Source organism: Diorhabda sublineata, unplaced genomic scaffold (genome assembly GCF_026230105.1).
Source record: "Diorhabda sublineata isolate icDioSubl1.1 unplaced genomic scaffold, icDioSubl1.1 Dsub_13, whole genome shotgun sequence".
Classification (NCBI taxonomy): domain Eukaryota; kingdom Metazoa; phylum Arthropoda; class Insecta; order Coleoptera; family Chrysomelidae; genus Diorhabda; species Diorhabda sublineata.
In genome coordinates this window covers 579,567-607,500 of record NW_026614056.1, presented here as the reverse complement: position 1 = coordinate 607,500, position 27,934 = coordinate 579,567, and the positions used below count along the sequence as shown (strand labels likewise).

General features: G+C 40.6%; 2 protein-coding genes, 2 non-coding genes and 1 pseudogene across 4 annotated transcripts; all 5 read right to left on the bottom strand.

Moving 5' to 3' along the window:
• The window catches only part of LOC130452065 (large subunit ribosomal RNA), a 6,350-nt pseudogene extending 1,953 nt beyond the window's left edge, over positions 1-4,397 (bottom strand).
• A 633-nt stretch (positions 4,398-5,030) lies between these two features.
• Positions 5,031-5,186, bottom strand: LOC130452038 (5.8S ribosomal RNA). Its single transcript, XR_008910818.1, has one exon. It is a non-coding gene; the product is annotated as a 5.8S ribosomal RNA (ribosomal RNA).
• Positions 5,187-6,351: 1,165 nt separating this feature from the next.
• On the bottom strand, positions 6,352-8,273 carry LOC130452045 (small subunit ribosomal RNA). The gene has a single exon (XR_008910825.1). It is a non-coding gene; the product is annotated as a small subunit ribosomal RNA (ribosomal RNA).
• Positions 8,274-14,023: 5,750 nt separating this feature from the next.
• LOC130452036 (uncharacterized) lies at positions 14,024-16,000 on the bottom strand. Its single transcript, XM_056791388.1, has one exon. It carries the CDS (start codon positions 15,998-16,000, stop codon positions 14,024-14,026), a length of 1,977 nt encoding a protein of 658 aa, XP_056647366.1.
• A 17-nt stretch (positions 16,001-16,017) lies between these two features.
• On the bottom strand, positions 16,018-17,527 carry LOC130452035 (uncharacterized). Its single transcript, XM_056791387.1, has 2 exons — positions 16,247-17,527; positions 16,018-16,110 (listed from the first exon to the last, which is right to left on the bottom strand). The coding sequence occupies exons 1-2, from the start codon at positions 17,525-17,527 to the stop codon at positions 16,018-16,020; spliced, it is 1,374 nt and encodes a 457-aa protein (XP_056647365.1).
• Between the last annotated feature and the right edge of the window lie 10,407 nt (positions 17,528-27,934).

The following is a 27,934-nucleotide window of genomic DNA, read 5'->3' as shown; positions in this document are numbered from 1 at the left end:
AAAAGCCGAGAATACTAGAAATGATATTATTATCTCGACACCAGATTCCACGCGCTCCCACGACTAGAGGGGCCACGACGATATGTTTCCCAGGGTATCGGGATGTCATGGCACTTAGGAAGCGTGGCTCGCTATATATGGCGCTCTTATTCAGAGCGGCTAGGGAAAGGGAGCTAGGTCCCTCCCAGCTGACGGCAATGTCGCACACTATCGCTCTTGAACCCATCTGGAGCACGAGATCGGGTTTCTTCAATGCGCCGTCGATACATCTAATATGGGGTTCAACTTCTACTACCCATCCTTTCTTCTCGGCAATTTTTCGCGTTAGCGTAACGAGCTGGTCATGCCGCCTTATTCTCTGCCAATGTGCCGCAGGACATTTTTGTAGAACATGGCTAAGTGACTCGTTACGATCACATCCCATCCTACATTTTCTCTCATGTAGTGGATTGGACGGGATGCCCTTAGTAGGAAGGAGATTGCCTCGAAGTTGCACAGCTCTTTTAAAATCTGACCCTGACCAGTAGGGCGGAGGGTTGTTGACCCAGCTACCACTTTCTGTGGAGCAGTCACCTTGATGGAGACCATTGCCAGAATATCCGTTTTCCAGCCTCTCGATCATCTGCCGTGCGATGATGCTACTGCTGCCGCCGCTGTCATTTGTCCACTTCAACAGTTTTTCATATAGTTTGACGCTATAAGGCAGGGAAAGAACAGCTGCCGTTGTTGGCGTAGCACTATTTATCAAGTTATTAAAGCGTCTTTTCATTATGGCGGGCACTTGTTGGGATAAGCAAGTTATACCCAAGCCGCCACCTCTTATAGGGGCATGCAGATAAGCATCAGCACATGTTCGGTTCAGACCAAGAAACTTTCTGACGGATACTCTGATGATCGTATCAGCGGCTTTTAGAGTTTTCTTGGTGACTATGGCGCTTTGTAGTTGATCTTGTATGCGTGGCAACAAGAAATGTTTAATGATGTTCAGTTTCTGTGCTGGTTGTAGTCCTGCTTTGTTAATTCTGTCGAGCTGGATTTTGAGGTCGGAAATGGTGGATCGAGTCTGTCCCATGACTCCATACCGCCTGCCCAGGTATTTAAACATATCCTGAGGTGTTAATTGGCGGATGAACTGACCCTCTGCCGCGAATAGAGGCCGAGTAACCACGTAAGAGTGTTTGTTGCCTCGGTTGACGTTAACCGATATGGCAACACTCTTTGTCGGGTTAATCGACATCCCTCGCTTCGCAAAGAACTCAGTAACAGTTCTAAGCTGCTTTGTGGCACCCTTGACAGACTCGGCCAACAGCACTAGGTCATCCGCATACGCTAGTACTGATACCTTCATGTCATCTGAGACAGGTATGCCCGACCCACCATTCTCTAGTTCGCAAACCAACTCGTCCACTACTAAATTAAAAAGATAGGGCGATAAAGGGTCTCCCTGCTTTACGCCTCTATCGATGTTTATTCTTCTGGTTTTCTTATTGCCAGCAGAGACTATGGTATATGATTTTAGGTACGAGTCCATTATATACCTCTTAGTTGTCTCGTCTATACCGAACCTGTTCAGAGCTCGCAGGATGGACCATTGCGATACTGTGTCGAGGCTTGCAATAATATTAAGAGAGTCATAGTTACTCCCGCCGTTTACCCGCGCTTGCTTGAATTTCTTCACTTTGACATTCAGAGCACTGGGCAGAAATCACATTGAGTCAACACCCGTTGGGGCCATCGCAATGCTTTGTTTTAATTAGACAGTCGGATTCCCCTAGTCCGTGCCAGTTCTGAGCTGACCGTTGAATGGCGGCCGAAGAGGATATCCAAATACCGATTAAGGTAATATGGAACCTCGCAGCAAGACGGTTCCGCGGGAGGCCAAGGCACGGGACCGAACTCGGATCCATAATCATCACAAATACTCCAACCATGAAGGAAGGAGAGAGATGCTCCAATTACTTCACCTCGCCCAGGCCCGGCACGTCAGCCGTGACCCACTTCCTCGCCAAGCCCGACACGCCCCGATCCTCAGAGCCAATCCTTATCCCGAAGTTACGGATCCAATTTGCCGACTTCCCTTACCTACATTATTCTATCGACTAGAGGCTCTTCACCTTGGAGACCTGCTGCGGATATGGGTACGAACCGGCGCGAGCCTCCACGTGGCCCTCTCCTGGATTTTCAAGGTCCGAGGGGAAGATCCGGACACCGCTGCAACTGCGGTGCTCTTCGCGTTCCAAACCATATCTCCCTGCTAGAGGATTCCATGGAACTCGAACGCTTATGCAGAAAAGAAAACTCTTCCCGGATCTCCCGACGGCGTCTCCAGGTCCTTTTGGGTTACCCCGACGAACTCTCTTGCGAGGGCCCGACTTTTTGACGGTTCCGCTGCCGGGTTCCGGAATAGGAACCGGATTCCCTTTCGCCCGATGGGTGTGTACAAACTTTTTACGTGTTTGTGTACACGTACACACGTACGTACGTACGTAAATAATAAAGCTACACCACATCAACATCGGCTTTCGCCTAGGGCTTAGGATCGACTGACTCGTGTGCAACGGCTGTTCACACGAAACCCTTCTCCACGTCAGTCCTCCAGGGCCTCGCTGGAGTATTTGCTACTACCACCAAGATCTGCACCGACGGCGGCTCCAGACGGCCTCACGGCCAATCCTTCTGCGCACACCGCCGCGACCCTCCTACTCGTCAGAGCTTCATGGTCGCGCGCAAAACGCGAACCGCACATGCCGCTGACGGTCGAGTATAAGCACGACGCTTCAGCGCCATCCATTTTCAGGGCTAGTAACTTCGGCAGGTGAGTTGTTACACACTCCTTGGCGGATTCCGACTTCCATGGCCACCGTCCTGCTGTCTTAAGTTACCAACGCCTTTCATGGTATCCCATAAGCGTCGATTTTGGCGCTTTAACTCGACGTTTGGTTCATCCCACAGCGCCAGTTCTGCTTACCAAAAATGGCCCACTTGGCACTCTGATTCGAGTCTCGCGGCTTCATAAGTTCGAGCAAGCCGGAGATCTCACCCATTTAAAGTTTGAGAATAGGTTGAGGTCGTTTCGACCCCAATGCCTCTAATCATTCGCTTTACCGGATGAAACTCGTACGCTACGAGCGCCAGCTATCCTGAGGGAAACTTCGGAGGGAACCAGCTACTAGATGGTTCGATTAGTCTTTCGCCCCTATACCCAGTTCCGACGATCGATTTGCACGTCAGAATCGCTACGGACCTCCATCAGGGTTTCCCCTGACTTCGTCCTGACCAGGCATAGTTCACCATCTTTCGGGTCCCAGCGTGTACGCTCTTGGTGCGCCTCTTCTCGTAATGAGAACGAGACGCCCCGGGAGTGCGAAGCGATCCAATTTATTAAAAAAGCAAATCGCTTATCCTCCCTTGGTCTACGCGAGGTAAACCTTTACTTTCATTACGCCTTTAGGTTTAGTTATTTCCCAATGACTCGCGCACATGCTAGACTCCTTGGTCCGTGTTTCAAGACGGGTCCTGAAATTACCCAAATCGATAGCGTCGTTGATCGGCGTTTCGAAACGAGGTCTGTTCGAGAACACCGTAACCAACAGTCGTTCCGGGACAGAATCGGCATTATGTCCGATTACCGTCAAACACGAAACGCTCTTGCTACGGGCCGAACGCTAATTATAATTTAGCGGCCCCGCGCCATATTTGTACCGTCGAGCGAGTCTGTCGGAATATCGAGGGTCCGCATGAAAAAATCAAGTGGTCTCCACCTCGAGTCTTAAACAGACACCCAACGGATCACGACGTCCTACTAGAGGAAAAGTGCACGCGTTCGATATCGATTAGAAAAACGTAAAACGCGATTTATTGTGTTGCCGAAACAACAACAATATCCGTCATACAAACGTTCAACTTCAATTATCGAAACGCGAATGAATTTCCTCTTTCGACCTTTCGGGTTTCTCAGGTTTACCCCTGAACGGTTTCACGTACTCTTGAACTCTCTCTTCAAAGTGCTTTTCAACTTTCCCTCACGGTACTTGTTCGCTATCGGTCTCGTGGTCATATTTAGCCTTAGATGGAGTTTACCACCCACTTAGGGCTGCACTCTCAAGCAACCCGACTCTCAGGAGAGATCCTCACGCAATCGGCAACGGTCGCTACGGGCCTGGCACCCTCTATGGGCTGTGGCCCCGTTCAAGAAGGACTTGGACGCGCCGCACGATCTCGTGATAAACGGATCCTCCCTAACACCACATTTCCCGGTGGCCGATATCGACCACGGGATTCGGTGCTGGGCTTTTCCCTGTTCGCTCGCAGCTACTAAGGGAATCCTAGTTAGTTTCTTTTCCTCCGCTTAGTAATATGCTTAAATTCAGCGGGTAATCTCACCTGCTCTGAGGTCGATATATTATAATATATCTATAATATTTAAATACAATTCGCTAAAATATCACAAAAAAAAAACGTGTGTTTAATCACATTATATGAAATATAACATTATTTGTTTTTATTTATAGAGGCGGCAGAGCAAGTTATACATATATATATATATATATATATATATATATATATATATATAAATTCATATATTTTGTCGATACAGTATAAATGATATAAAAAAAAACACTGGTCAGACGTCCAGTCTTCGAAACTTTATTATTTCTCTCGGACACGACGACCGCGTTATCATTTTAAATATATATAATATATACACTTATTTATCGACTATATATACGTAAATATAACTCTACCAAACAAATTTTATGTATTTCATATAAAAATACACACGATCAATTTATGGTAGTAATAGCGTCGTTGTGTTCAAAAATTGCGCAAATTTTTTCTATAAAAAATTTACGCTGCTTTTCGCATTTTAGGATGCCGCACAAAAAAAAAATACGCACAAGTTTATAGTATGTGCGTGTGTTTTCTTTTAGTGTGCGTTATTGTGTCTCACACATCCAACACGCTTAGTCATTTATTTTTCTATAATAAATTGAAAAATTTTAAATTCTAAGCAGTCTTTTAAATTGATACGACCCTCAGTCAGGAGTGGTCCGGGAACGAGTATCCGAGGACCGCAATGTGCGTTCGAAATGTCGATGTTCATGTGTCCTGCAGTTCACAAGTTGACGCGCAATTAGCTGCGTTCTTCATCGACCCACGAGCCAAGTGATTCACCGTTCAGGGTAATCATTTTATTATGTCGTTTTCTCATATTCTATTCGTCGTATTTTTAATATTTGATTATTAAATTAATAATAATATTATAATATTTTATACGCGTATAGAATTATCTAACGACATTTATATAATATATATATATATATATATATATATATATTATTTATTAAATGGTAATTATATATAAATTTTAGAGAAATTATAATATCGTACTTAAAAATATCCGATAAATTTTAACCGCTGCACATGTTTTATTACAAACGAGGCGCGCATAGACAGATATCTCGCACGATATATTCCTCTTAATTATTACAAGTTTTTTAATCTTGAAAGTTTTATACAAATTTCGACACGGTCGGGCGTAAATCTTCGAACACCTTCGAAATAAAATAATACGTGAAATATTATTTCTAAAACGAATTTTTATACATATCGAAAGAATCGACACGTGCTTAAAAGTTTCGTTTAGGTACCCGGATGAAGAAAATGTCTTATCATCTCACATAATCATCATCACATATAATATTGTCGAAATTTTTTTGTATTACCTTCGATCGATAAAAAACTTATGTAATAATAAAAAAACGAAATAAAATTTCTCCATAAAAATACAGAAGACAGACACACACGACGACAACAACAACAACAACAACAACAGACGACGTTTCAATAATCTATATATTTTTCGTTTATTATAATAACGATTCTTTATATTAGAACGTTTTTAGTTAACAAGAAATTTTGTTAATGATCGTTCTGTCAATCGTTAATATATATATATATAATAATAAAAATATATTGTTACTACTATTGTGTCGTCATCGTCGTTCGTCGTCGTCGTCGTCGTCGACTCCTTCTACTAATCTATGATAAAAATTTTTCGTTATTTTTACTGTAAATTTATATATGTAGATATATATTTTATAGACGTATGAAATATATTTATCTTTTTTTTTTTTAAATATTATTCGAAACTTGTTCGAATTTTATAAAAAAAAAAAAAAAAAATTTCAATATATATACATCATATATTTATATCATATATAAATTTTCTTTTGAAGAGTTCGATTATTTTGTAGAAAAGAAAAATTTCTTTCACAATTATATATAATATAATAATACAGACTTGATTTCGTTTTTTTATTTTTTGTTTAAAAACGAACAAATACTCTGTAATGATCCTTCCGCAGGTTCACCTACGGAAACCTTGTTACGACTTTTACTTCCTCTAAATGATCAAGTTTGGTCATCTTTCCGAAGCATCGGCGACGCCGAAACGCCACCGCGCTCAGTCCGAAGACCTCACTAAATCATTCAATCGGTAGTAGCGACGGGCGGTGTGTACAAAGGGCAGGGACGTAATCAACGCGAGCTTATGACTCGCGCTTACTGGGAATTCCTCGTTCATGGGGAACAATTGCAAGCCCCAATCCCTAGCACGAAGGAGGTTCAGCGGGTTACCCGGGCCGCTCGGCCAGGGAGGACACGCTGATTCCTTCAGTGTAGCGCGCGTGCGGCCCAGAACATCTAAGGGCATCACAGACCTGTTATTGCTCAATCTCGTGCGGCTAGAAGCCGCCTGTCCCTCTAAGAAGAATTATTTGTACGCCGACAGTAAAAACCGCGAACGGCAAGAGCCGAAACTCAATACCGACGGGCCTTTGGGATGTCGAAATACGCCTAGTTAGCAGGCTAGAGTCTCGTTCGTTATCGGAATTAACCAGACAAATCGCTCCACCAACTAAGAACGGCCATGCACCACCACCCACCGAATCAAGAAAGAGCTCTCAATCTGTCAATCCTTCCGGTGTCCGGGCCTGGTGAGGTTTCCCGTGTTGAGTCAAATTAAGCCGCAGGCTCCACTCCTGGTGGTGCCCTTCCGTCAATTCCTTTAAGTTTCAGCTTTGCAACCATACTTCCCCCGGAACCCAAAAGCTTTGGTTTCCCGGAAGCTGCCCGCCGAGTCATCGGAGGAACGTCGGCGGATCGCTAGCTGGCATCGTTTATGGTTAGAACTAGGGCGGTATCTGATCGCCTTCGAACCTCTAACTTTCGTTCTTGATCAATGAAAGCGTTTTTGGCAAATGCTTTCGCTTCTGTCCGTCTTGCGACGATCCAAGAATTTCACCTCTAACGTCGCAATACGAATGCCCCCATCCGTTCCTATTAATCATTACCTCGGGGTTCCGAAAACCAACAAAATAGAACCGAGGTCCTATTCCATTATTCCATGCACACAGTATTCAGGCAAAATTTTGGCCTGCTTTAAGCACTCTAATTTGTTCAAAGTAAACGTGCCGGCCCACCTCGACACTCAGTCAAGAGCACCGCGGCGGGATTGAGTTGGGCCGCCCTTGCGAGCTAAGCCCACCGGCAGGACGTCCCACGACACGCCAGTTGACACCGCGTACGATGAACCAGCGGCGTGGGACACAGATTCGACTACGAGCTTTTTAACCGCAACAACTTTAATATACGCTATTGGAGCTGGAATTACCGCGGCTGCTGGCACCAGACTTGCCCTCCAATTGATCCTCGTTAAAGGGTTTAGAGTGTACTCATTCCGATTACGGGGCCTCGGATGAGTCCCGTATCGTTATTTTTCGTCACTACCTCCCCGTGCCGGGAGTGGGTAATTTGCGCGCCTGCTGCCTTCCTTGGATGTGGTAGCCGTTTCTCAGGCTCCCTCTCCGGAATCGAACCCTGATTCCCCGTTACCCGTTACAACCATGGTAGGCGCAGAACCTACCATCGACAGTTGATAAGGCAGACATTTGAAAGATGCGTCGCCGGTGCGAGACCGTGCGATCAGCGAAAAGTTATTCAGAGTCACCAAATTGTACGATGACGAGCAAGCCCGCCACCGATTGGTTTTGATCTAATAAAAGCGCTCCTTCCGTCTCCGGTCGGAACTCTGTTTGCATGTATTAGCTCTAGAATTACCACAGTTATCCAAGTAAATGTGGGTACGATCTAAGGAACCATAACTGATTTAATGAGCCTTTCGCGGTTTCACCTTAATTTGGCTTGTACTGAGACATGCATGGCTTAATCTTTGAGACAAGCATATGACTACTGGCAGGATCAACCAGGGAACTACTATTTGTGTATTTTATATATAATAAAACTATTATCGAAAAAGTTTTAATAACAATATCCACCACATAATGTGAGGATGAGAATTATGATGACGTTTTTTCATATTACATATATTTTATATTTATACACATAATATTTTATATTCATCTATATTCTCGTATATAATAAACACATTGTTATTTACTTTTTCGTTTGCGTGGTGTTTGCTGCGCTTATTATTGAAAATATATAATTTTCGGCGCCACGCTTTATATATTATAATATATTTTTCTTATATTTCATAAAATTTTCACCGAATCGACTATAAATTTATCTAAAATTTAATCGAAATGATATTTTAAATAAGATATAATTACGTCGACCGGAATAGAATTTCGACATTATCTCTACCCTTCGCTAGATTGTAAGCGACATGGTTTACAATTAGATAATAATGAACGAAATTTTTATTCTCGCTCGGAATAATGAGAGTTATCGCAATTTTGTGTAATAATATAAATGTTATATTATTATATATATTTTTATAGACGATCGCATATGAATCGCTCGCGGTAAAACGCTAGCTAAATTCGCGATCTCGCAATATATAATTTAATTTGTGGATATATTGATATAATATCTAAAAAGGGAACCGCTAGCAATATACGATAATATATTGGAGGAGAACGGGGACCCTTTCAGAAAACTATATAATCCACTATAATGTGGAATGACCGATACAACGTCTTTACGTAAATTATAACGAGTTCATTAAAATTTAACGAGACGTCAACTTCGATACACCACACATATATGTGCGCTGTACAACGGTACGCTTTCTACATTAACATTAATAAAGATGTATAGTGAAAATATATAAAAGATGTATTATGAATATTAAAAAGAAGTATTATGAAACTTCATACCGTCCGAGACGTAAAAGTGTTATGGAAAATATTAACAATAACGGAAAAAAAGTATTATGAAATTAGATTGCCGCTCGATGTACGAACGTACGAGATGTATTATATAAAAGTTGTATGAAAATAGTGATAATAATGAAAAATGAAGTATAACGAAATTATATTCCGCTCGATATAGGAACTTTTCGAAAAAAATGAATTGTGAAAGTTGAATGGAGACGTTTTGTGTGTAGGAGCCGTTCGAGGTATATTATATAAAAGTGTTATGGAAAATATTGACAATAACGGAAAAAATGTATTATGAAATTAGATCGCCGCTCGATGAACGAACGTACGAGATGTATTATATAAAAGTTGTATGAAAATAGTAATAATTATGAAAAACAAGTATTATGAAATGAGATTTTCCCTAAATATATGAACTTGTCGAAAAAGATGAATTGTGAAAGTTGAATGGAGATGTTTTGTATGTAGGAGCCGTTCGAGGTATATTATATAAAAGTGCTATGAAAATATTAACAATAACGGAAAAAAGTATTATGAAATTAGATCGCCGCTCGATGTATGAACGTCCGAGATGTATTATATAAAAGTTGTATTAAATTAGTGATAATAATGAAAAACAAGTAGTATGAAATTATATTCCGCTCGACTTAGGAACTTGTCGAAAAAGATGAATTGTGAAAGTTGAATGGAGTTGTTTTTTATGTAGGAGCCGTTCGAGGTATATAATATAAAAGTGCTATGAAAATATTAACAATAACGGAAAAAAGTATTATGAAATTAGATCGCCGCTCGATGTATGAACGTCCGAGATGTATTATATAAAAGTTGTATTAAATTAGTGATAATAATGAAAAACAAGTAGTATGAAATTATATTCCGCTCGATATAAGAACTTGTCGAAAAAGATGAATTGCGAAAATTGAATGGAGATGTTTTGTATGTAGGAGCCGTTCGAGGTATATTATATAAAAGTGTTATGGAAAATATTAACAATAACGGAAAAAATGTATTATGAAATTAGATCGCCGCTCGATGAACGAACGTACGAGATGTATTATATAAAAGTTGTATGAAAATAGTAATAATTATGAAAAACAAGTATTATGAAATGAGATTTTCCCTAAATATATGAACTTGTCGAAAAAGATAAATTGTGAAAGTTGAATGGAGATGTTTTGTATGTAGGAACCGTTCGAGGTATATTATATAAAAGTGTTATGGAAAATATTGACAATAACGGAAAAAATGTATTATGAAATTAGATCGCCGCTCGATGAACGAACGTACGAGATGTATTATATAAAAGTTGTATGAAAATAGTAATAATTATGAAAAACAAGTATTATGAAATGAGATTTTCCCTAAATATATGAACTTGTCGAAAAAGATGAATTGTGAAAGTTGAATGGAGATGTTTTGTATGTAGGAACCGTTCGAGGTATATTATATAAAAGTGTTATGGAAAATATTAACAATAACGGAAAAAATGTATTATGAAATTAGATCGCCGCTCGATGAACGAACGTACGAGATGTATTATATAAAAGTTGTATGAAAATAGTAATAATTATGAAAAACAAGTATTATGAAATGAGATTTTCCCTAAATATATGAACATGAACTTGTCGAAAAAGATGAATTGTAAAAGTTGAATGGAGATGTTTTGTATGTAGGAACCGTTCGAGGTATATTATATAAAAGTGTTATGGAAAATATTGACAATAACGGAAAAAATGTATTATGAAATTAGATCGCCGCTCGATGAACGAACGTACGAGATGTATTATATAAAAGTTGTATGAAAATAGTAATAATTATGAAAAACAATTATTATGAAATTAGATTTTCCCTAAATATATGAACTTGTCGAAAAAGATGAATTGTGAAAGTTGAATGGAGATGTTTTGTATGTAGGAGCCGTTCGAGGTATATTATATAAAAGTGTTATGGAAAATATTGACAATAACGGAAAAAATGTATTATGAAATTAGATCGCCGCTCGATGAACGAACGTACGAGATGTATTATATAAAAGTTGTATGAAATTAGTGATAATAATGAAAAACAGGTATTATGAAATGAGATATGAAAGTTGAATGGAGATGTTTTGTATGTAGAAGCCGTCCGAGGTGTAACATATAAAAGTTTTATGAAAATAGTAATACAAAGGGAAAAAAGTATTATGAAATTAGATTGCCGCTCGATATAGGTACTTGTCCAAAAATAAAGAAATAGATGTATGTTAGGTTAGGTTGTGTGAAGCGATGCAAATCTGGGACACTTTCTGATTGGTATTATGAAGATTTGCCCATCCACACTAAAAAAAAGGTTAGGTTAGGTTAGGTTAGGTTAGGATAGGATAGGACAGGTTAGGTTAGGTTAGGTTAGGATAGGTTAGGTTAGGTTAGGTTAGGTTAGGTTAGGTTAGGTTAGGTTAGTTGAAAGTTTTATGAGAATAGAAACTGTTCGAGGTGTAACATATAAAAGTTGTATGAAATAGTAATGATAACGAAAAAAAAAATCGTGTCTATAAAACCGTATCAAGTTTGGCGCCTGGCCGGCAGAGGGCGCTAGTGTCTATAAAACCGTGTTAAGTGTGGCTTCTGGCCGGCAGGTGGCGCTAGTGTCTATAAAACCGTGTCAAGTTTGGCGCCTGGCCGTCAGGTGGCGCTAGTGTCTATAAGACCGTGTTTAGTTTGTCATCTGGCCGGCAGGTGGCGCTAGTGCCTATAAAACCGTGTTAAGTTTGGCGTTTGGCCGGCAGAGGGCGCTAGTGTCTATAAAACCGTGTTTAGTTTGTCTTCTTGCCGGCAGGTGGCGCTAGTGTCTATAAAACCGTGTCAAGTTTGGCGCCTGGCCGTCAGGTGGCGCTAGTGTCTATAAAACCGTGTTAAGTTTGTCTTCTGGCCGGCAGAGGGCGCTAGTGTCTATAAAACCGTGTTTAGTTTTTCTTCTGGCCGGTAGGATATAAGAACTTGTCGAGGTGTAACATATAAAAGTTGTATGAAATAGTAATAATATCGAAAAAAAAAAACCGTGTCAAGTTTGGCGCCTGGCCGGCAGAGGGCGCTAGTGTCTATAAAACCGTGTTAAGTGTGGCTTCTGGCCGGCAAAGGGCGCTAGTGTCTGTAAATTCGTGTCAAGTTTGGCGTCTGGCCGGCAGAGGGCGCTAGTGTCTATAAAACCGTGTTAAGTGTGGCTTCTGGCCGGCAGAGGGCGCTAGTGTCTGTAAATTCGTGTCAAGTTTGGCGTCTGGCCGGCAGAGGGCGCTAGTGTCTATAAAACCGTGTTAAGTGTGGCTTCTGGCCGGCAGGTGGCGCTAGTGTCTGTAAATTCGTGTCAAGTTTGGCGCCTGGCCGGCAGAGGGCGCTAGTGTCTATAAAACCGTGTTTAGTTTGTCTTCTGGCCGGCAGAGGGCGCTAGTGTCTATAAAACCGTGTTAAGTGTGGCTTCTGGCCGGCAGAGGGCGCTAGTGTCTATAAAACCGTGTTTAGTGTGGCTTCTGGCCGGTAGGATATAAGAATTTGTCGAAAAAGATGAATTGTGAAAATTGAATGGAGATGTTTTGTATGTAGAAGCCGTTCGAGGTGTGTTATATAAAAGTTTTATGAAGATAGTAATAATGATGAAAAAAAACAAGTATTATGAAATTAGATCGCTCTCTATCTAGGAACTTGATGAAAAAAATGAATTGTGAAAATTCAATGGATATAGATGTTCTGGATGTCTCTACATCCGTCCGAGGTGTTTTATATAAAAGTGTTGTGAAAATAGTAATGGCCACAGAAAAATAACTAACCTTAACGGAAAAATGGTATATGAATTTGTAATGGAAAAATAGGAACCATCGATACGACAAATGAGCTTACGAATGACTAAAAAAACTTATATAAAAAGTTTAACCGAAAAATTGTGTTATGAATCAATGAATAAAATAGAAGCCGTAACAATATTAGAAAATATAATATTAACGGTAAAAGATGTATATAAAAAGTTGAAACGAAAAAAAGTGTGTGAAAAATGGAATTCTATCTGAAATATATAATGAGAAAACACGTCTCGAGTTTTGGATACACAATAATATTGCTTGAAAACCTCGTTCAATCGAATATGAAGATTAGTATGAAATGTAATGTCATTAAATTGTTTCCAAAAAAAGAAGCTTTATGAAAATGTGCTTATAAAAAATGCCGCTTCCGAAATACAACACTATTAACAATATAGTTGTTGTATAATCGAAAACGGCATGTTATATCAATAAAAACGGAAGAATTTCGTCTAATCGACAAGACGAATATATATACATATATATATATTTATATATGTTATATATATATATATATATATTTATATATGTTATATATATATATATATATATATATATATATATATATATTTACACACGTTACCGAGGTTTGTGACACTGCATCCATCACCGTGGTGATATTACGCAGTGCCACGGCCCACCTACCTTGCGGCATAAGGCTAGTTTCCGCCCAGAATCCACCGAGACCACTGTCAAGAGAACCCATCCCATCTCCTCTACTCCTAAAAATGAGCGGGGAAGAAGATCCCAAATTTCTTTTTCTTTGTCCTATTTTAGAATTTACATACGATACTTAAAGCTAAATAACTTATTTCTAAATATAACAATATACTATTTTTAAACTTATATACTTTCGTTAGTCTAGTCTTTTCTGTCTTTTGTCTATATTTTGGTCTGTTTTTGTCGTGTGTCCAGGCAGGTCCCGATAGTTCGTTCTTCGCAATCTGTAGTCTGGGAATAGAATTTTTTTTTTTTTTTGTTTTGTTGTCATACTGCTTAAAGAGCCCTTTATTCAATTTGTTTCGTCGTCATGAATGGTCTGTTGCGCCCACTCGTTCAGCCATACGGCGATCGTCTCGTTGTGTATGTCTATGTCTGTTGGCGGGTATTGAATGTCAAGTGTCCTGAGTCTTGTTGTGAGTAGGGTTCTGGCTTGCAGTCTGTCGTGTTCTGTGCAGTCATTTCTTACATGTTGTATAGTCTCCGGAGTCTGGCAGTGTGTGCAGTTACCGTCTGTTTCTCGTAAGTTGAAACGCTCGTAATATGTTTGGATATGTCCGTGTCCGGTAAGTGCTTGTATTGTTTTCCAGTTCAGGTCTGCGTACTTATGTTTTGTGTGTTTTATCCACTCATAGGTTTTGCGTCCTGTTGTTTCGTTGTCCCATAGCTGTTGCCAATGTCTCATTGCAAGGGTATGTCGTTCTTGTTTGTACATGTTTTTGGTGAAAAGTTTAGTTGTCTGTTCCGGTTGTTCGTGCGCCTCTTTCGCTAACCTATCTGCTATTTGCATTCCGTGACGTTGTCTGTTTGTGTATTGTATCGTAATCGTTTTTCCCGTTTGTTCAAGGTCTTGTATATTTTTTGTCAGTTTTGCTGTGATTTTTGTGTTAGTATTCATGTGTTGTAGTGTGTATATTGCGTTCTTTGAGTCTGTATGTATTGTTACTTCCGTCGATGGTGTATTTTGCGCTAGTTCGAGTAGTATTGTTGTTCCCATGTATATAGCGTACATCTCGAGCGTGTTGATGTCGCATGTAGTGGTTACCTTTATTTTATAATATTTTTGTATGGTGTTTTTTATGTAGATTCCTATGGTTGAACTCTCGTCTTTTTTGCTAGCGTCAGTGTAGATGTGCAGTTGTGAAGTTTGTTCTTCTTGTGTCTCGTCTGTTAAACGTAGGTGTAGTGGTCTTCTGGTCGGATGTGGTTTGTCAGTTGTGTAGGTATGAAGCGTGTTTAGTAGCGGTTTTCGTCTGATGTACGTTTCCCATCTCGCCCCGGCGTCCGCCTGTAGGGGGGTTACCCCCGCAAGTACATGCAAGGCCGAGGTGGGTGTTGTCCTGTATGCTTTTGTTATAGCTAGTAAGTAAGGTCTTTCTGTTGCTCTTAGTTGTCTAATTATTCTGGAGTCTTTGTATCTATGTCCCCATATTTCTGAGGCGTAAAGTACCATAGGTTTTATTGCGTGTTCGTATATGTGTCGAAGTATTAACGGTTTTCGTCCCCATTTTCTTCCCGTGACTGCTATCAGTTTACTCGCTATGTCAGAGGTTTTTTTTCTAACTTTTTTGATGTGGTCCAAGAATAGCAGTCCTGTGTCAATTGTCAGTCCTAAATATTCTATGTTGTCTTTAATTTGTACTGTATGTCCGTCCATTTTTAGTCTCGGTTGTCTCGTTGTTTTGTAGGGTATGAACATAATTTCTGTCTTCTCTTTGTTGTAAGTCAGTTTTTGGTTTTCAGCCCATTTTGTGCAAGCGGCCCAGATGCTCCTCCATTTCCGCTCTAGAACGTTTAGTGAGGTTCCCGTCAGTAGGATTATTTGGTCGTCCGCAAAGGCTTGAATCATGTCGTCTATGTCTAGTCCTCCTGTCTCGTCTAAGTACCTGAACCAGTCCTCCATAATTAGATTCCAGAGAGCCGGTCCGAGGCTGGAGCCTTGTGGGCATCCTCTGTGTGTGTCGGTCTCTATGTTTTCGGTTCGTATGTGTCTGTGCTTAAGGAAGTCGGTGCATAGTTTAGCGATGTTTCGTGGTATATTTTTTTGTCTTAGTATGTCTACCACTTGTGGTGTCCAGGCTGTGTTAAACGCGTTGCTCATGTCTAATGTTATGACCAACGTATGTATTTTGTGGTCTTTGTTGTGTCTTATTTTTGTGATTATTTTGTCAATGGCTTCTGTGGTTGTCCGTCCCTCTCTGAAACCGTATTGCCTCTCGTCAATATTGTTTGTCTGTTCTAGGTAGTAAGTTAGTCTTTTTGCTGTCATTTTGTCGAGAATTTTCCCTAGTGTTGGTAGCAGGCAGATTGGTCTTTTGGAGCCGTTCTTTTTTGGTAACCACACCATGTCTGCGGTCTTCCAAATGTTAGGAAAGTGTCCTTCTTGTAGGCATGCGTTATATAGTGATGTTAGTTCTTTGACGTTGTATTCGTTTGTTATGTTTATTATTTCTTTTGGTATATTGTCATTTGATGTCGCTTTTTTGTTTTTCATTATTGCTACTGTCCACTGTACCTCTTGTTCTGTAAAGATCGGGTCTTCGGGTGTCGTAAAGTCTCTGGTCATATTTTTTCTTTTTTCGGTTTGTAGTGGGGTGTCGTTTTGTATGTCGTCTGGGGGGAAGTACATTTCGTGTAAAGTCATTATTGTCTCCTCTCTTGTAGTTATCCACGTTCCGTCCTGTTTTTCTATCGTTTTGAGTGAGTAGTCGGTTGTGGTCCCTGCTCTTAGTATTCTATATGCTGTTTCCCATGGATTATCCGGGTCATTGTCGGTGAGAAATTGGCGTAGTGAGTTTATTTTATTTCTTTTTATCTCTTTTTTGTATATTCTTCTTTGTTCTCTGTATAAGTTTAGTTTAGTTGCTCTTTCTATTGTGTTTTGTTCTTGTTGATATTGTTTTCGTTTCTTGTTCGTTTTCTGTCTTAGTCTGGTCAGCTCTTGGGTCCACCATATTTGAGTTTTTTTTCTTTTTTTCCTTTTTCCTTTTTTTAGCCCGTTTTCCATGATTTTAACGTAGTTGTTTTGGTATTTTTGCGCTGTACTTTCTACGTCGTAGAGCAGGGTCCAGTCAAGATTATCCGTGATTCTTTTAATTTTCTCGTTATCTGTGTTGTTAAAGTCATATTTTGTCTTATTTGTTTTTTGTCGATCATATCTCATGTTTTGTCTTATGTTGTATGTTATATATGCGTGGTCGCTGAGTGTCTCCTCGTTATGTACGATCCAGTCCGTTAAGGTTATTTCCTTTGTAATAGTCAAGTCTACCCAGCTTTTCCCTCTGTTGCTAATAAATGTCGGTGGGCTGTCATGTGTGTTATTTATAAAGTAAGTTCTCGAAGTTATCCAGTCCACTATGTCCTCTCCTCTGTCGTCATTTATGTCTCCTCCCCATCCGGTGTTTTTGGCGTTGAAGTCTCCTGCCAGTATAAAGGGGTTTTTTATTTCCTCTATTTTCCTTCTGTGTCTATCTAGTCTTTTATTTCTATTGCCCCCTGGCTCGTCGTATATATTGATGATGTGTATTGTTGTGTCTTGTAATTGTATTTGGATGGTTGTGGTATTCTCGTCAGTCATAGAGGTGATCGTAATCGGTTTGTACACGGCCTTTGTGATTGTACATGTTTTGCTATGTTTATTGTGACTCGTTATTATGTAGTTAGGAGGTGGCTTTATGTCGTGGAATGGCTCTTGTATTAGGATTATGTCGATGTCTTGTTCGTTACATGTTTGTAGCAGCTGGTCTGTCGCTCTTTTACCCTTTCCGCTATTATGCTGTAAAAATTTTATTGTCATCTATGTTGTTGTGTGTTTTGTGTTTGTGAGTTTCTAGTTTGTCTTTTGTTTTGTGTGTGTGTGTGTGTGTGTTTTAGTAGTTAATGTTGCGTCTTGTCTCGTTCAGTTTTTTTATGTATATTGGGCAGTTTCTGTCTCTTGCTTCGTGTCTTGTTTGTGGTAATCTAAGCAGTCTGCAATTGTGGCAATTAACGTCTGTCGTTGTACATGTTTTTGGGTCGTGTGCGTCTCCGCACCGGTAACAGGTGTATTTTTGGTCAGTGCAGTATTTGGCCGAGTGTCCGTATCTGCTGCATTTGAAGCATAGGGTCACCGGGATGTGTTCTTGTGTGTAGAGTTTCGTCAGGTCTATGTATATGTGTCCTTTTGTCTTAATGGCTCTGAAGATGTCGGCTGGGCACTGAAGCAGTATATTTTCCTTGTAGGGATTGCGACATGGTCTACCTCCGAGTCTCTTGCACTCTGTTTTAATTCTATTCCCGAATTGTCGTTGTAAGTCCTCGTTCTCGTTTAGTATGTCTTGAAGTAGATCTTCGGCTTTTATTCCTTTTTGTACGCCTGTGATGAGTACTATCGGGTCCTGTTGCGTCGTCATTGCTTTTGTCTTTAGATTTGTGTTGTTGTCTAGTTTTTCTTTTATTTTTGTTTGTGTGTCTTTGTCTTTGTTTATAAGGATTATTCCGGTTTTAGTTCTTCTTATGGTCTCTATGTCAGTTGGTTTGACAATTTTTTTAACAATATCGAGAGCTCTCTGAGGGTCCTCTGTGTCGTTTTTGACCAGGGTCTCGAAAACTCTCGGTGTTTTCGGGGGGGAGTTCCAAGTCTGTGGTTGTGGTGCTTGTGCAACCAGCGAGGCGTATGTCCTTGTTGTGGGTTGAGTCGGGAGGTTTTGGTGGGTGACTTTAGGTTGTGGAGGTGTTGGGATTGACACTTTGTTCAGTCTGCTCTCTAGGTCGTTTACTTTATTTAAGATCATGTCTAGTTTGTCGTTATTTTTGTCTTTGTCCGTGTTAGTCTTTAGTCTGTTGATCGTTACTTCTTGGTCATATGCAACAGTTATGAGTGTATGAACCAGTTGTTGCATTTCGGTCATTGCTTCCCGTACAGTCAGTTGGTCTTTTTTGGTAAAGCTGATCTTTCCCTTGGACTCTGGTGAGCTTCTGGTTATGGCCTGTTCTACTGTTTTGGTCAATGTCTTCGTCCTTTTCATTATATCTGTCATACTTGTTTCCTGTTGTGGTCTTGTTTGTCCTGCTTCCTCTTCTTCTTCTTCTTCTGAGTCAGTTTCTTGTCTTTTTTTTTGCTTTGGTGTTCTCTTAGTCGATTTTTTATATTTAAGAGATAAAAGTTTTTTTTTTTTTTTTTACTTACAAATAATATAATATAATATAAATACTGTTCAGCACTTTAACACGTGCGCGCAGTTTGGAGCCGAGAATATAGAGGTAAAATTTTTTTTTTTTTTTTTCTTTTTACTTACAACATAAAATAATAAAAATGTTCATCACTTTATCACGTGCACACGGTTTGGAAAATAAAGATTATTTGAGATAAAGTTTCTTTCTTTTTTTTTTCTTTTTACTTACCACGCAATACAATAAAAACACTGTTCATCACTTCGTCACGTGCACGCGGCATGAAATAAAGAATATTTGAGATCACCGTCGATTAACGCCACTGAAGCAAACGTATCCGTTCTCTACCGAGTTCGGATATAAAAGTGAGTGGGTAGGGACAGTGGGAATCTCGTTAATCCATTCATGCGCGTCACTAATTAGATGACGAGGCATTTGGCTATCAGAAATGTGTCTTTTCGCGGCAAGCCGCACGGACCTGGACAGAGCCAGTTCTCAACACTTGTCATCATGCTGTCAAAGTGGCCTGTCGCATACAAGGTCCCAAAACCCGCCTCTTCCATTTGCCAGTCCCTTCAGAGGGGACTACGTGCCACCCTGGACCCTTAAATCAATAAGGGTGGGCCTCGGTGGCCACAACAGCACGACATGGGGCCTTAGGAATTAACCTGCCCCGTCAATATTTCGTTTCCATAGTCCGCGCCACTTTCTAGGACGGACTCCTTTCCAAAGCGAGGCCAAGACATTGTATTACCCAGCTGTAGTTGGCTGGTGCGCTTATGAATGGAATCCACGACACCCCCAGTCCCTGTTCCCAAGTACCAGGTCTGGAAGTGCCGAAGGTGGATGTTCTGTGACAAATTTATGAAATAAAATTAAATATTATATCTACCTATATTTAATGGTAGTACACCTTCGGGCGAAAATCATATAGAGGCTTCATAGTCTGATTATATGTTTCATCAGCCTATTTAAGATTGAGCCATACAATAGCGATGAATGAAGAGGCTGCCAATAATAGTTTTGGTAATGTAAGATCTGATGTCTTGCTTAGAACAGCCGAGAATACTAGAAATGATATTATTATCTCGACACCAGATTCCACGCGCTCCCACGACTAGAGGGGCCACGACGATATGTTTCCTAGGGTATCGGGATGTCATGGCACTTAGGAAGCGTGGCTCGCTATAAATGGCGCTCTCATTCAGAGCGGCTAGGGAAAGGGGGCTAGGTCCCTCCCAGCTGACGGCAATGTCGCACACTATGGCTCTTGAACCCATCTGGAGCACGAGATCGGGTTTCTTCAATGCGCCGTCGATGCATCTAATGTGGGGTTCAACTTCTACTACCCATCCTTTCTTCTCGGCAAATTTTCGCGTAAGCGTAACGAGCTGGTCATGCCGCCTTATTCTCTGCCAATGTGACGCAGGACATTTTTGTAAAACATGGCTAAGTGACTCGTTACGATCACATCCCATCCTACATTTTCTCTCATGTAGTGGATTGGACGGGATGCCCATAGTGGGTAGGAGATTGCCTCGAAGTTAAACAGCTCTTTTAAAATCTGACCCTGAGCAGTAGGGCGGAGGGTTGTTGACCTAGCTACCACTTTCTGTGGAGCAGTCACCTTGATGGAGATCATTGCCAGAATATCCGTTTTCCAGTCTCTCTATCATCTGCCGTGCGATCATGCTACTGCTGCCGCCGCTGTTATTTGTCCACAACATTTTTCATATAGATTGACGCTATAAGGCAGGGAAAGAACAGCTGCCGTTGTTGGCGTAGCACTATTTATCAAGTTATTAAAGCGTCTTTTCATTATGGCGGGCACTTGTTGGGATAAGCAAGTTATACCCAAGCCGCCACCTCTTATAGGGGCATGCAGATAAGCATCAGCACATGTTCGGTTCAGACCAAGAAACTTTCTAACGGATACTCTGATCATCGTATCAGCGGCTTTTAAAGTTTTCTTGGCGACTATGGCGCTTTGTAGTTGATATTGTATGCGCGGCAACAAGAAGTGTTTGACGATGTTTCTGTGCCGATTGAAGTCCTGCTTTGTTTATTCTATCGACCTGGCTTTTGTGGTCGAAAATGGTGGATCTAGTCTGTCCCATGACTCCATACCGCCTGCCCAGGTATTTAAACATATCCTGAGGTGTTAATTGGCGGATGAACTGACCCTCTGCTGCGAATAGAGGCCGAGTAACCACGTAAGAGTGTTTGTTGCCTCGGTTGACGTTAACCGATATGGCAACACTCTTTGTCGGGTTAATTGACATCCCTCGCTTCGCAAAGAACTCAGTAACAGTTCTAAGCTGCTTAGTGGCACCCTTGACAGACTCTGCCAATAGCACTAGGTCATCCGCATATGCTAGTACTGACACCTTCATGTCATCTGAGACAGGTATGCCCGACTCACCATTCTCTAGTTCGCAAACCAACTCGTCCACTACTAAGTTGAAAAGATAGGGCGATAAAGGGTCTCCCTGCTTTACGCCTCTATCGATGTTAATTCTCCTTGTTTTCTTGTTGCCATCAGAGACTATGGTATAAGATTTTAGGTACGAGTCCATTATATACTTTTTAGTTGTCTCGTCTATACCGAACCTGTTCAGAGCTCGCAGGATGGACCATTGCGATACTGTGTCGAAGGCTTTAGAAAGGTCCAACGACAAGATATTGTATGGCTTTACTCTACGTCTTCTTACCTTGATGAGCGTTTGGAGTGAGATGTTATTCAATAGGACACCATCGATCTTCATGAAACCTCTTTGGTTGGCGTGTATCGGTAACGCCGAAAAGCGCTTACCAAGGACACGATGAAACACCCTGACAATGACCGATGATATTGAGATCGGTCTCCAGTTGTTAATCAAGCGTTGGTTCCCCCCTTTAGGAATAAGAGTTGTCCTGTTCCCTCGGAGCACCTCGGGGGTAACTCCAAAGAGAAACATGACGTTATATAATAGAACCAATCTCTTCACAGGGGTCTTTTTGAGAGCTAGCAGGGGCACTGCGTCTGGACCAGCCACCCCTGATTTGGATGTGTTAATGGCCCATAGGATGTCTGACTCTGTAATTGGCTGGTCCAGTTTATGTTCCTCTTTCAGATCTGAGATTGGTTCGTTGTCTAGGAGAGAGAGACTTCCGAATATGCCCCTGTACTCGGACTCTATTGACGCAATGTCAGGTAGTACATCGTCCCCCCAGAGCGGTTTCCCGTCTAGGACATCATACGCCAAAGCGGCTCGATCGGATCGATATAGTCGTTGGACGACTTTGTATTTATAAGAACGCTCATGGTTCTTGTTATTAAAGACTGGGGACCAGCGGTTTCCGTTTGCCTTCGTTTTGGGCTTCCCAGTCCCTGCTTCGGATTAAGACTTTGACAATCTTTAAAGCTTGAGTCCCTGCCTCGATCTCTAGGACTCTCGAGAAGAGAGAACTCCACTACTTCGCCTTCTGCTTCCTCGTGGGGCCGCGCGTTTTCGTTCTCAAGTTGTTCGAGAACGTCTACGCGGGCCTCGATGTTGTTTTCTTTTCTCAGGAATTCGAGGAGTTCCTTGTATCTATCCTGTTTCCGTCTATATTTGATAGAGTCGATTGTACGGTTAGGATAGATACTACAGAGATGTTTGTTATTGAAACGGCCTGTGTAGGCGAGTTCATGTTTGGCCATTTCAATGTAGTCTTCATCCTCGAATTCAACGGGGGCATTAGGCTTTTCGAAGAGATTCCCAAGCTTCTCATTGTACTCTACGGGGTGTGCTCTCCGCATGTGCTGTCGCATTCCAGCATAAGTCTTATAAGTTTGTTTGCGTACGGAGCATATATTGCCGTCTACAGGGGGTGCACCCCGGCAGCGTAGCCTTCTTAAATGGGTCTGAAGCCCAGTATCAGTGGCGAAAGTTTTACCACATATGCATAAGACTATAGTTCTAGGAGTGAAACTAGGTCTGTCGTAAGTTCAATTCAGTTAATAAGGGATAGTTGGGTAGACAGGAAAAGACTTGTCTACCACTTAGATAAAAAGTCGGAAGGTATACTATCCCTAAAACTAGAACCCCCAGGAGTCTGGAGATGGGCATGATTCGATAAAGGAGCCAGATAGGTGACCGTGGGGCAGTCTTCGGATGATCCCAATCTCTTAGAATAGACAAGAGATTGCCGTGTTGGATCAAGACTAAGAATCCTATCTGGGGCGCTCTATACGTTAGCCACGCTAAAATAAATTCTAGCGTGTTACCGACTCTACCACTGGGAGGTGTACAGAACTTGATTAGGAGGGGCTGCAAACTTTAAAAGCTCACAACCGGGGTTTTAAAGGCTTGGAATTGAACAGAAAAGGTCGCTCTGCCGCTTTCTAACCGCCTTCAAAATTTCCGGTCGTAATACTCTCTCTGCTACAGTTCCTAACCCAAGAGAGTCATAGTTACTCCCGCCGTTTACCCGCGCTTGCTTGAATTTCTTCACTTTGACATTCATAGCACTGGGCAGAAATCACATTGAGTCAACACCCGTTGGGGCCATCGCAATGCTTTGTTTTAATTAGACAGTCGGATTCCCCTAGTCCGTGCCAGTTCTGAGCTGACCGTTGAATGGCAGCCAAAGAGGATATCCAAATACCGATTAAGGTAATATGAAACCTCGCAGCAAGACGGTTCCGCGGGAGGCCAAGGCACGGGACCGAACTCGGCGCCAATCCTTATCCCGAAGTTACGTATCCAATTTGCCGACTTCCCTTACCTACATTATTCTATTGACTAGAGGCTCTTCACCTTGGAGACCTGCTGCGGATATGGATACGAACCGGCGCGAGCCTCCACGTGGCCCTCTCCTGGATTTTCAAGGTCCGAGGGGAAGATCCGGACACCGCTGCAACTGCGGTGCTCTTCGCGTTCCAAACCATATCTCCCTGCTAGAGGATTCCATGAAACTCGAACGCTTATGCAGAAAAGAAAACTCTTCCCGGATCTCCCGACGGCGTCTCCAGGTCCTTTTGGGTTACCCCGACGAACTCTCTTGCGAGAGCCCGACTTTTGACGGTTCCGCTACCGGGTTCCGGAATAGGAACCGGATTCTCTTTCGCCCGATGGATGTGTACAAACTTTTTACCGTACGTACGTTCACGTAGTAGTAGTAGTAAATAAAGCTACACCACATCAACATCGGCTTTCGCCTAGTGCTTAGGATCGCCTGACTCGTGTGCAACGGCTGTTCACACGAAGCCCTTCTCCACGTCAGTCCTCCCGGGCCTCGCTGGAGTATTTGATACTACCTCCAAGATCTGCACCGACGGCGGCTCCAGACGGCCTCACGGCCAATCCTTCTGCGCACACCGCCGCGACCCTCCTACTCGTCAGAGCTTCATGGTCGCGCGCAAAACGCGAACCGCACATGCCGCTGACGGTCGAGTATAAGCACGACGCTTCAGCGCCATCCATTTTCAGGGCTAGTAACTTCGGCAGGTGAGTTGTTACACACTCCTTGGCGGATTCCGACTTCCATGGCCACCATCCTGCTGTCTTAAGTTACCAACGCCTTTCATGGTATCCCATAAGCGTCGATTTTGGCGCTTTAACTCGACGTTTGGTTCATCCCACAGCGCCAGTTCTGCTTACCAAAAATGGCCCACAAGGCACTCTGATTCGAGTCTCGCGGCTTCATAAGTTCGAGCAAGCCGGAGATCTCACCCATTTAAAGTTTGAGAATAGGTTGAAGTCGTTTCGACCCCAATGCCTCTAATCATTTGCTTTACCGGATGAAACTCGTACGCTACGAGCGCCAGCTATCCTGAGGGAAACTTCGGAGGGAACCAGCTACTAGATGGTTCGATTAGTCTTTCGCCCCTATACCCAGTTCCGACGATCGATTTGCACGTCAGAATCGATACGGACCTCCATCAGGGTTTCCCCTGACTTCGTCCTGACCAGGCATAGTTCACCATCTTTCGGGAAAATATTAACAATAACGGAAAAAAGTATTATGATCGCCGCTCGATGTACGAACGTACGAGATGTATTATATAAAAGTATTATGAAATGAGATTCCTCTATATACATGAACTTGTCGAAAAAGATGAATTGTGAAAATTGAATGGAGATGTTTTGTATGTAGAAGCCGTTCGAGGTATATTATATAAAAGTGTTATGAAAATATCAACAATAAGGGAAAAAAGTATTATGAAATTAGATCGCTTCTCGATGTATGAACATGTCCGAGGTGTATTATATAAAAGTTGTATAAAATTAGTGATAATAATGAAAAATGAAGTATTATGAAATTATATTCCGCTCGATATAGGAACTTTTCGAAAAATATGAATTATGAAAGTTGAATGGAGATGTTTTATATGTAGAAGCCGTTCGAGGTATACTATATAAGAGTGTTATGAAAATATGAATATGAAAATTCTATGTTTCTTCTCTGAATTGTTTCGACAAAAATGTCATGCCCCCCTCTCAATATCAAAAATAAAAAACATAACTTTCTTAATATGTGAAATACGAAAAATATGCGGAAATCGCATCTCCAGGTTTAATATTTAGCGATTCCTGGTTCTTCGAAAATTCCGAATCGGCAGTAGTTTACTATTTTTTAAACGACAAAAACCATAATTTTCGGTGTTTTTAATTTGTTTATCCATGTTATTGGATTTTAACGGTAAAACTAATATCACCATCGGCATCCTCATCCCCGAAAATCCTTATCTCAAATTTTCAGCCATATCGCAGACCAAAATTCAACAACCCCTCCTTAGCCGGTCCTGATGAAATTTTCGAAGTCAATTTTAACCCCTTAAACCTAGTTTTGGAAAATTTTTATGATCGGAACCGTTCTTCTGGCCAAATTTTACCCCTCCTCACAAATTTTCATCCAAATCGGAGCAACTTGAAAATTTGCCCTTTAGAGCCGGTCCTTGTACTAGTTAACGCGCAACATGAGCTGGGTTTTGAAGTGGAAGGAAACGTCGTAGAAAAAAAATAAAAAAACCGTTGTATAGAAAATCAAAAATAATGAAGATTGAGATAGCTTCGGATCCCACAAAAAAATCTTGGAGGGGGGCAGGGGGGCAGCCAACCCTTTCAAAAATTTTTGACTACTCACCTGGTTATACTTTATGATGGAGGGTCTCAATTGTTTCGACAAAAATGTCATGCCCCCCTCAAGCGAATCTTGCCCCCCTCTCAATATCAAAAATAAGAAACATAACTTTCTTAATATGTGAAATACGAAAAATATGCAAGGGACAAAAAAATTGGAAAAATAAAATTACGTACATAGGCATATAGATATCACCCTTAACTCACGAGATTATCCTCGAAATTTCGAATCAGAAAAATTACTTTTCGAGACCACTTTGTATATGACCAAAAAAATTCTGTTTCTCCTCTATCTAACTTTTAATATTAAATTTTTTTCTCCAAATTTCATTCTCCATCCATCTATGTGACTATTTTCGCCAGCCAGCGTCATCAAAAAAGTGGCGTTATTTGTGATAATAATGAAAAACAAGTATTATGAAATTATATTTCCCTAAATATATGAACTTGTCGAAAAAGATGAATTGTGAAAATTGAATGGAGATATTTGTATGTAGAAGCCGTCCGAGGTATAATATATAAAATTGTTATGAAAATATTAACAATAACGGAAAAAAGTATTATGAAATTAGATCGCCGCTCGATGTACGAACGTACGAAGTGTATTATATAAAAGTTGTATGAAAATAGTAATAATTGGGAAAAACAAGTATTATGAAATGAGATTCCTCTATATACATGAACTTGTCGAAAAAGATGAATTGTGAAAATTGGATGGAGATGTTTTGTATGTAGAAGCCCTTTGAGGTATATTATATGAGAGTGTTATGAAAATATCAACAATAAGGGAAAAAAGTATTATCAAATTAGATCGCCTCTCGATGTATGAACGTACGAAGTGTATTATATAAAAGTTGTATGAAATTAGTGATAAAAATGAAAAATGAAGTATTATGAAATTATATTCCGCTCGATATAGGAACTTTTCGATAAAGATGTATTGTGAAAATTGAATGGAGACGTTTTGTATGTAGAAGTCGTTCGAGGTATATTATATAAAAGTGTTATGGAAAATATTAACAATAACGGAAAAAGTATTATGAAATTAGATCGCCGCTCGATGTACGAACGTACGAGGTGTATTATATAAAAATTGTATGAAATTAAAATTAGTGATAATAATGAAAAACAAGTATTATGAAATTATATTTCGCTCGATATAGGAAGTTTTCGAAAAAGATGAATTGTAAAAGTTGAAAGGAGATGTTTTATATGTAGAAGCCCTTCGAGGTATATTATATAAGAGTGTTATGAAAATATCAACAATAGGGGAAAAAAGTATTATGAAATTAGATGCCGCTCGATGTATGAACGTCCGATGTGTATTATATAAAAGTTGTATGAAAATAGTAATAATTATGAAAAACAAGTATTATGAAATTATATTTCCCTAAATATATGAACTTGTCGAAAAAGATGAATTGTGAAAATTGAATGGAGACGTTTTGTATGTAGAAGCCGTCTGAGGTGTGTTATATAAAAGTTGTATGAAAATACTAATAATAATGAAAAACAAGTATTAGGAAATTAGATTCCCCTATATATATGAACTTGTCGAAAAAGATGAATTGTGAAAATTTAATGGAGACGTTTTGTATGTAAAAGCCGTCCGAGGTGTATCACATAAAAGTGTTATGAAAATATTAACAATAAGGGAAAAAGTATTATGAAATTAGATGCCGCTCGATGTATGAACGTCCGAGGTGTATTATATAAAAGTTGAATGAAATTAGTGATAATAATGAAAAAAAAGTATTATGAAATTTTATATATGAACTTGTCGAAAAAGATGAATTGTGAAAATTGAATGGAGACGTTTTGTATGTAGAAGCCGTCCGAGGTGTATCACATAAAAGTGTTATGAAAATATTAATAATAAGGGAGCTTTTGTGAGCTTTTAAAGTTTGCAGCCCCTCCTAATCAAGTTCTGTACACCTCTCCGTGGT

Excerpts from the sequence above, each read along its gene's own strand:
- LOC130452036 (XM_056791388.1), bottom strand. The coding sequence starts at position 16,000 with ATGACAGCAAAAAGACTAACTTACTACCTAGAACAGACAAACAATATT.
- LOC130452035 (XM_056791387.1), bottom strand. The coding sequence starts at position 17,527 with ATGACAATAAAATTTTTACAGCATAATAGCGGAAAGGGTAAAAGAGCG. Across the intron at positions 16,111-16,246 it reads CGATCTTTACAGAACAAGAG|GACACTTTCCTAACATTTGG; the intron begins GTACAGTGGACA and ends GCCTACAAGAAG.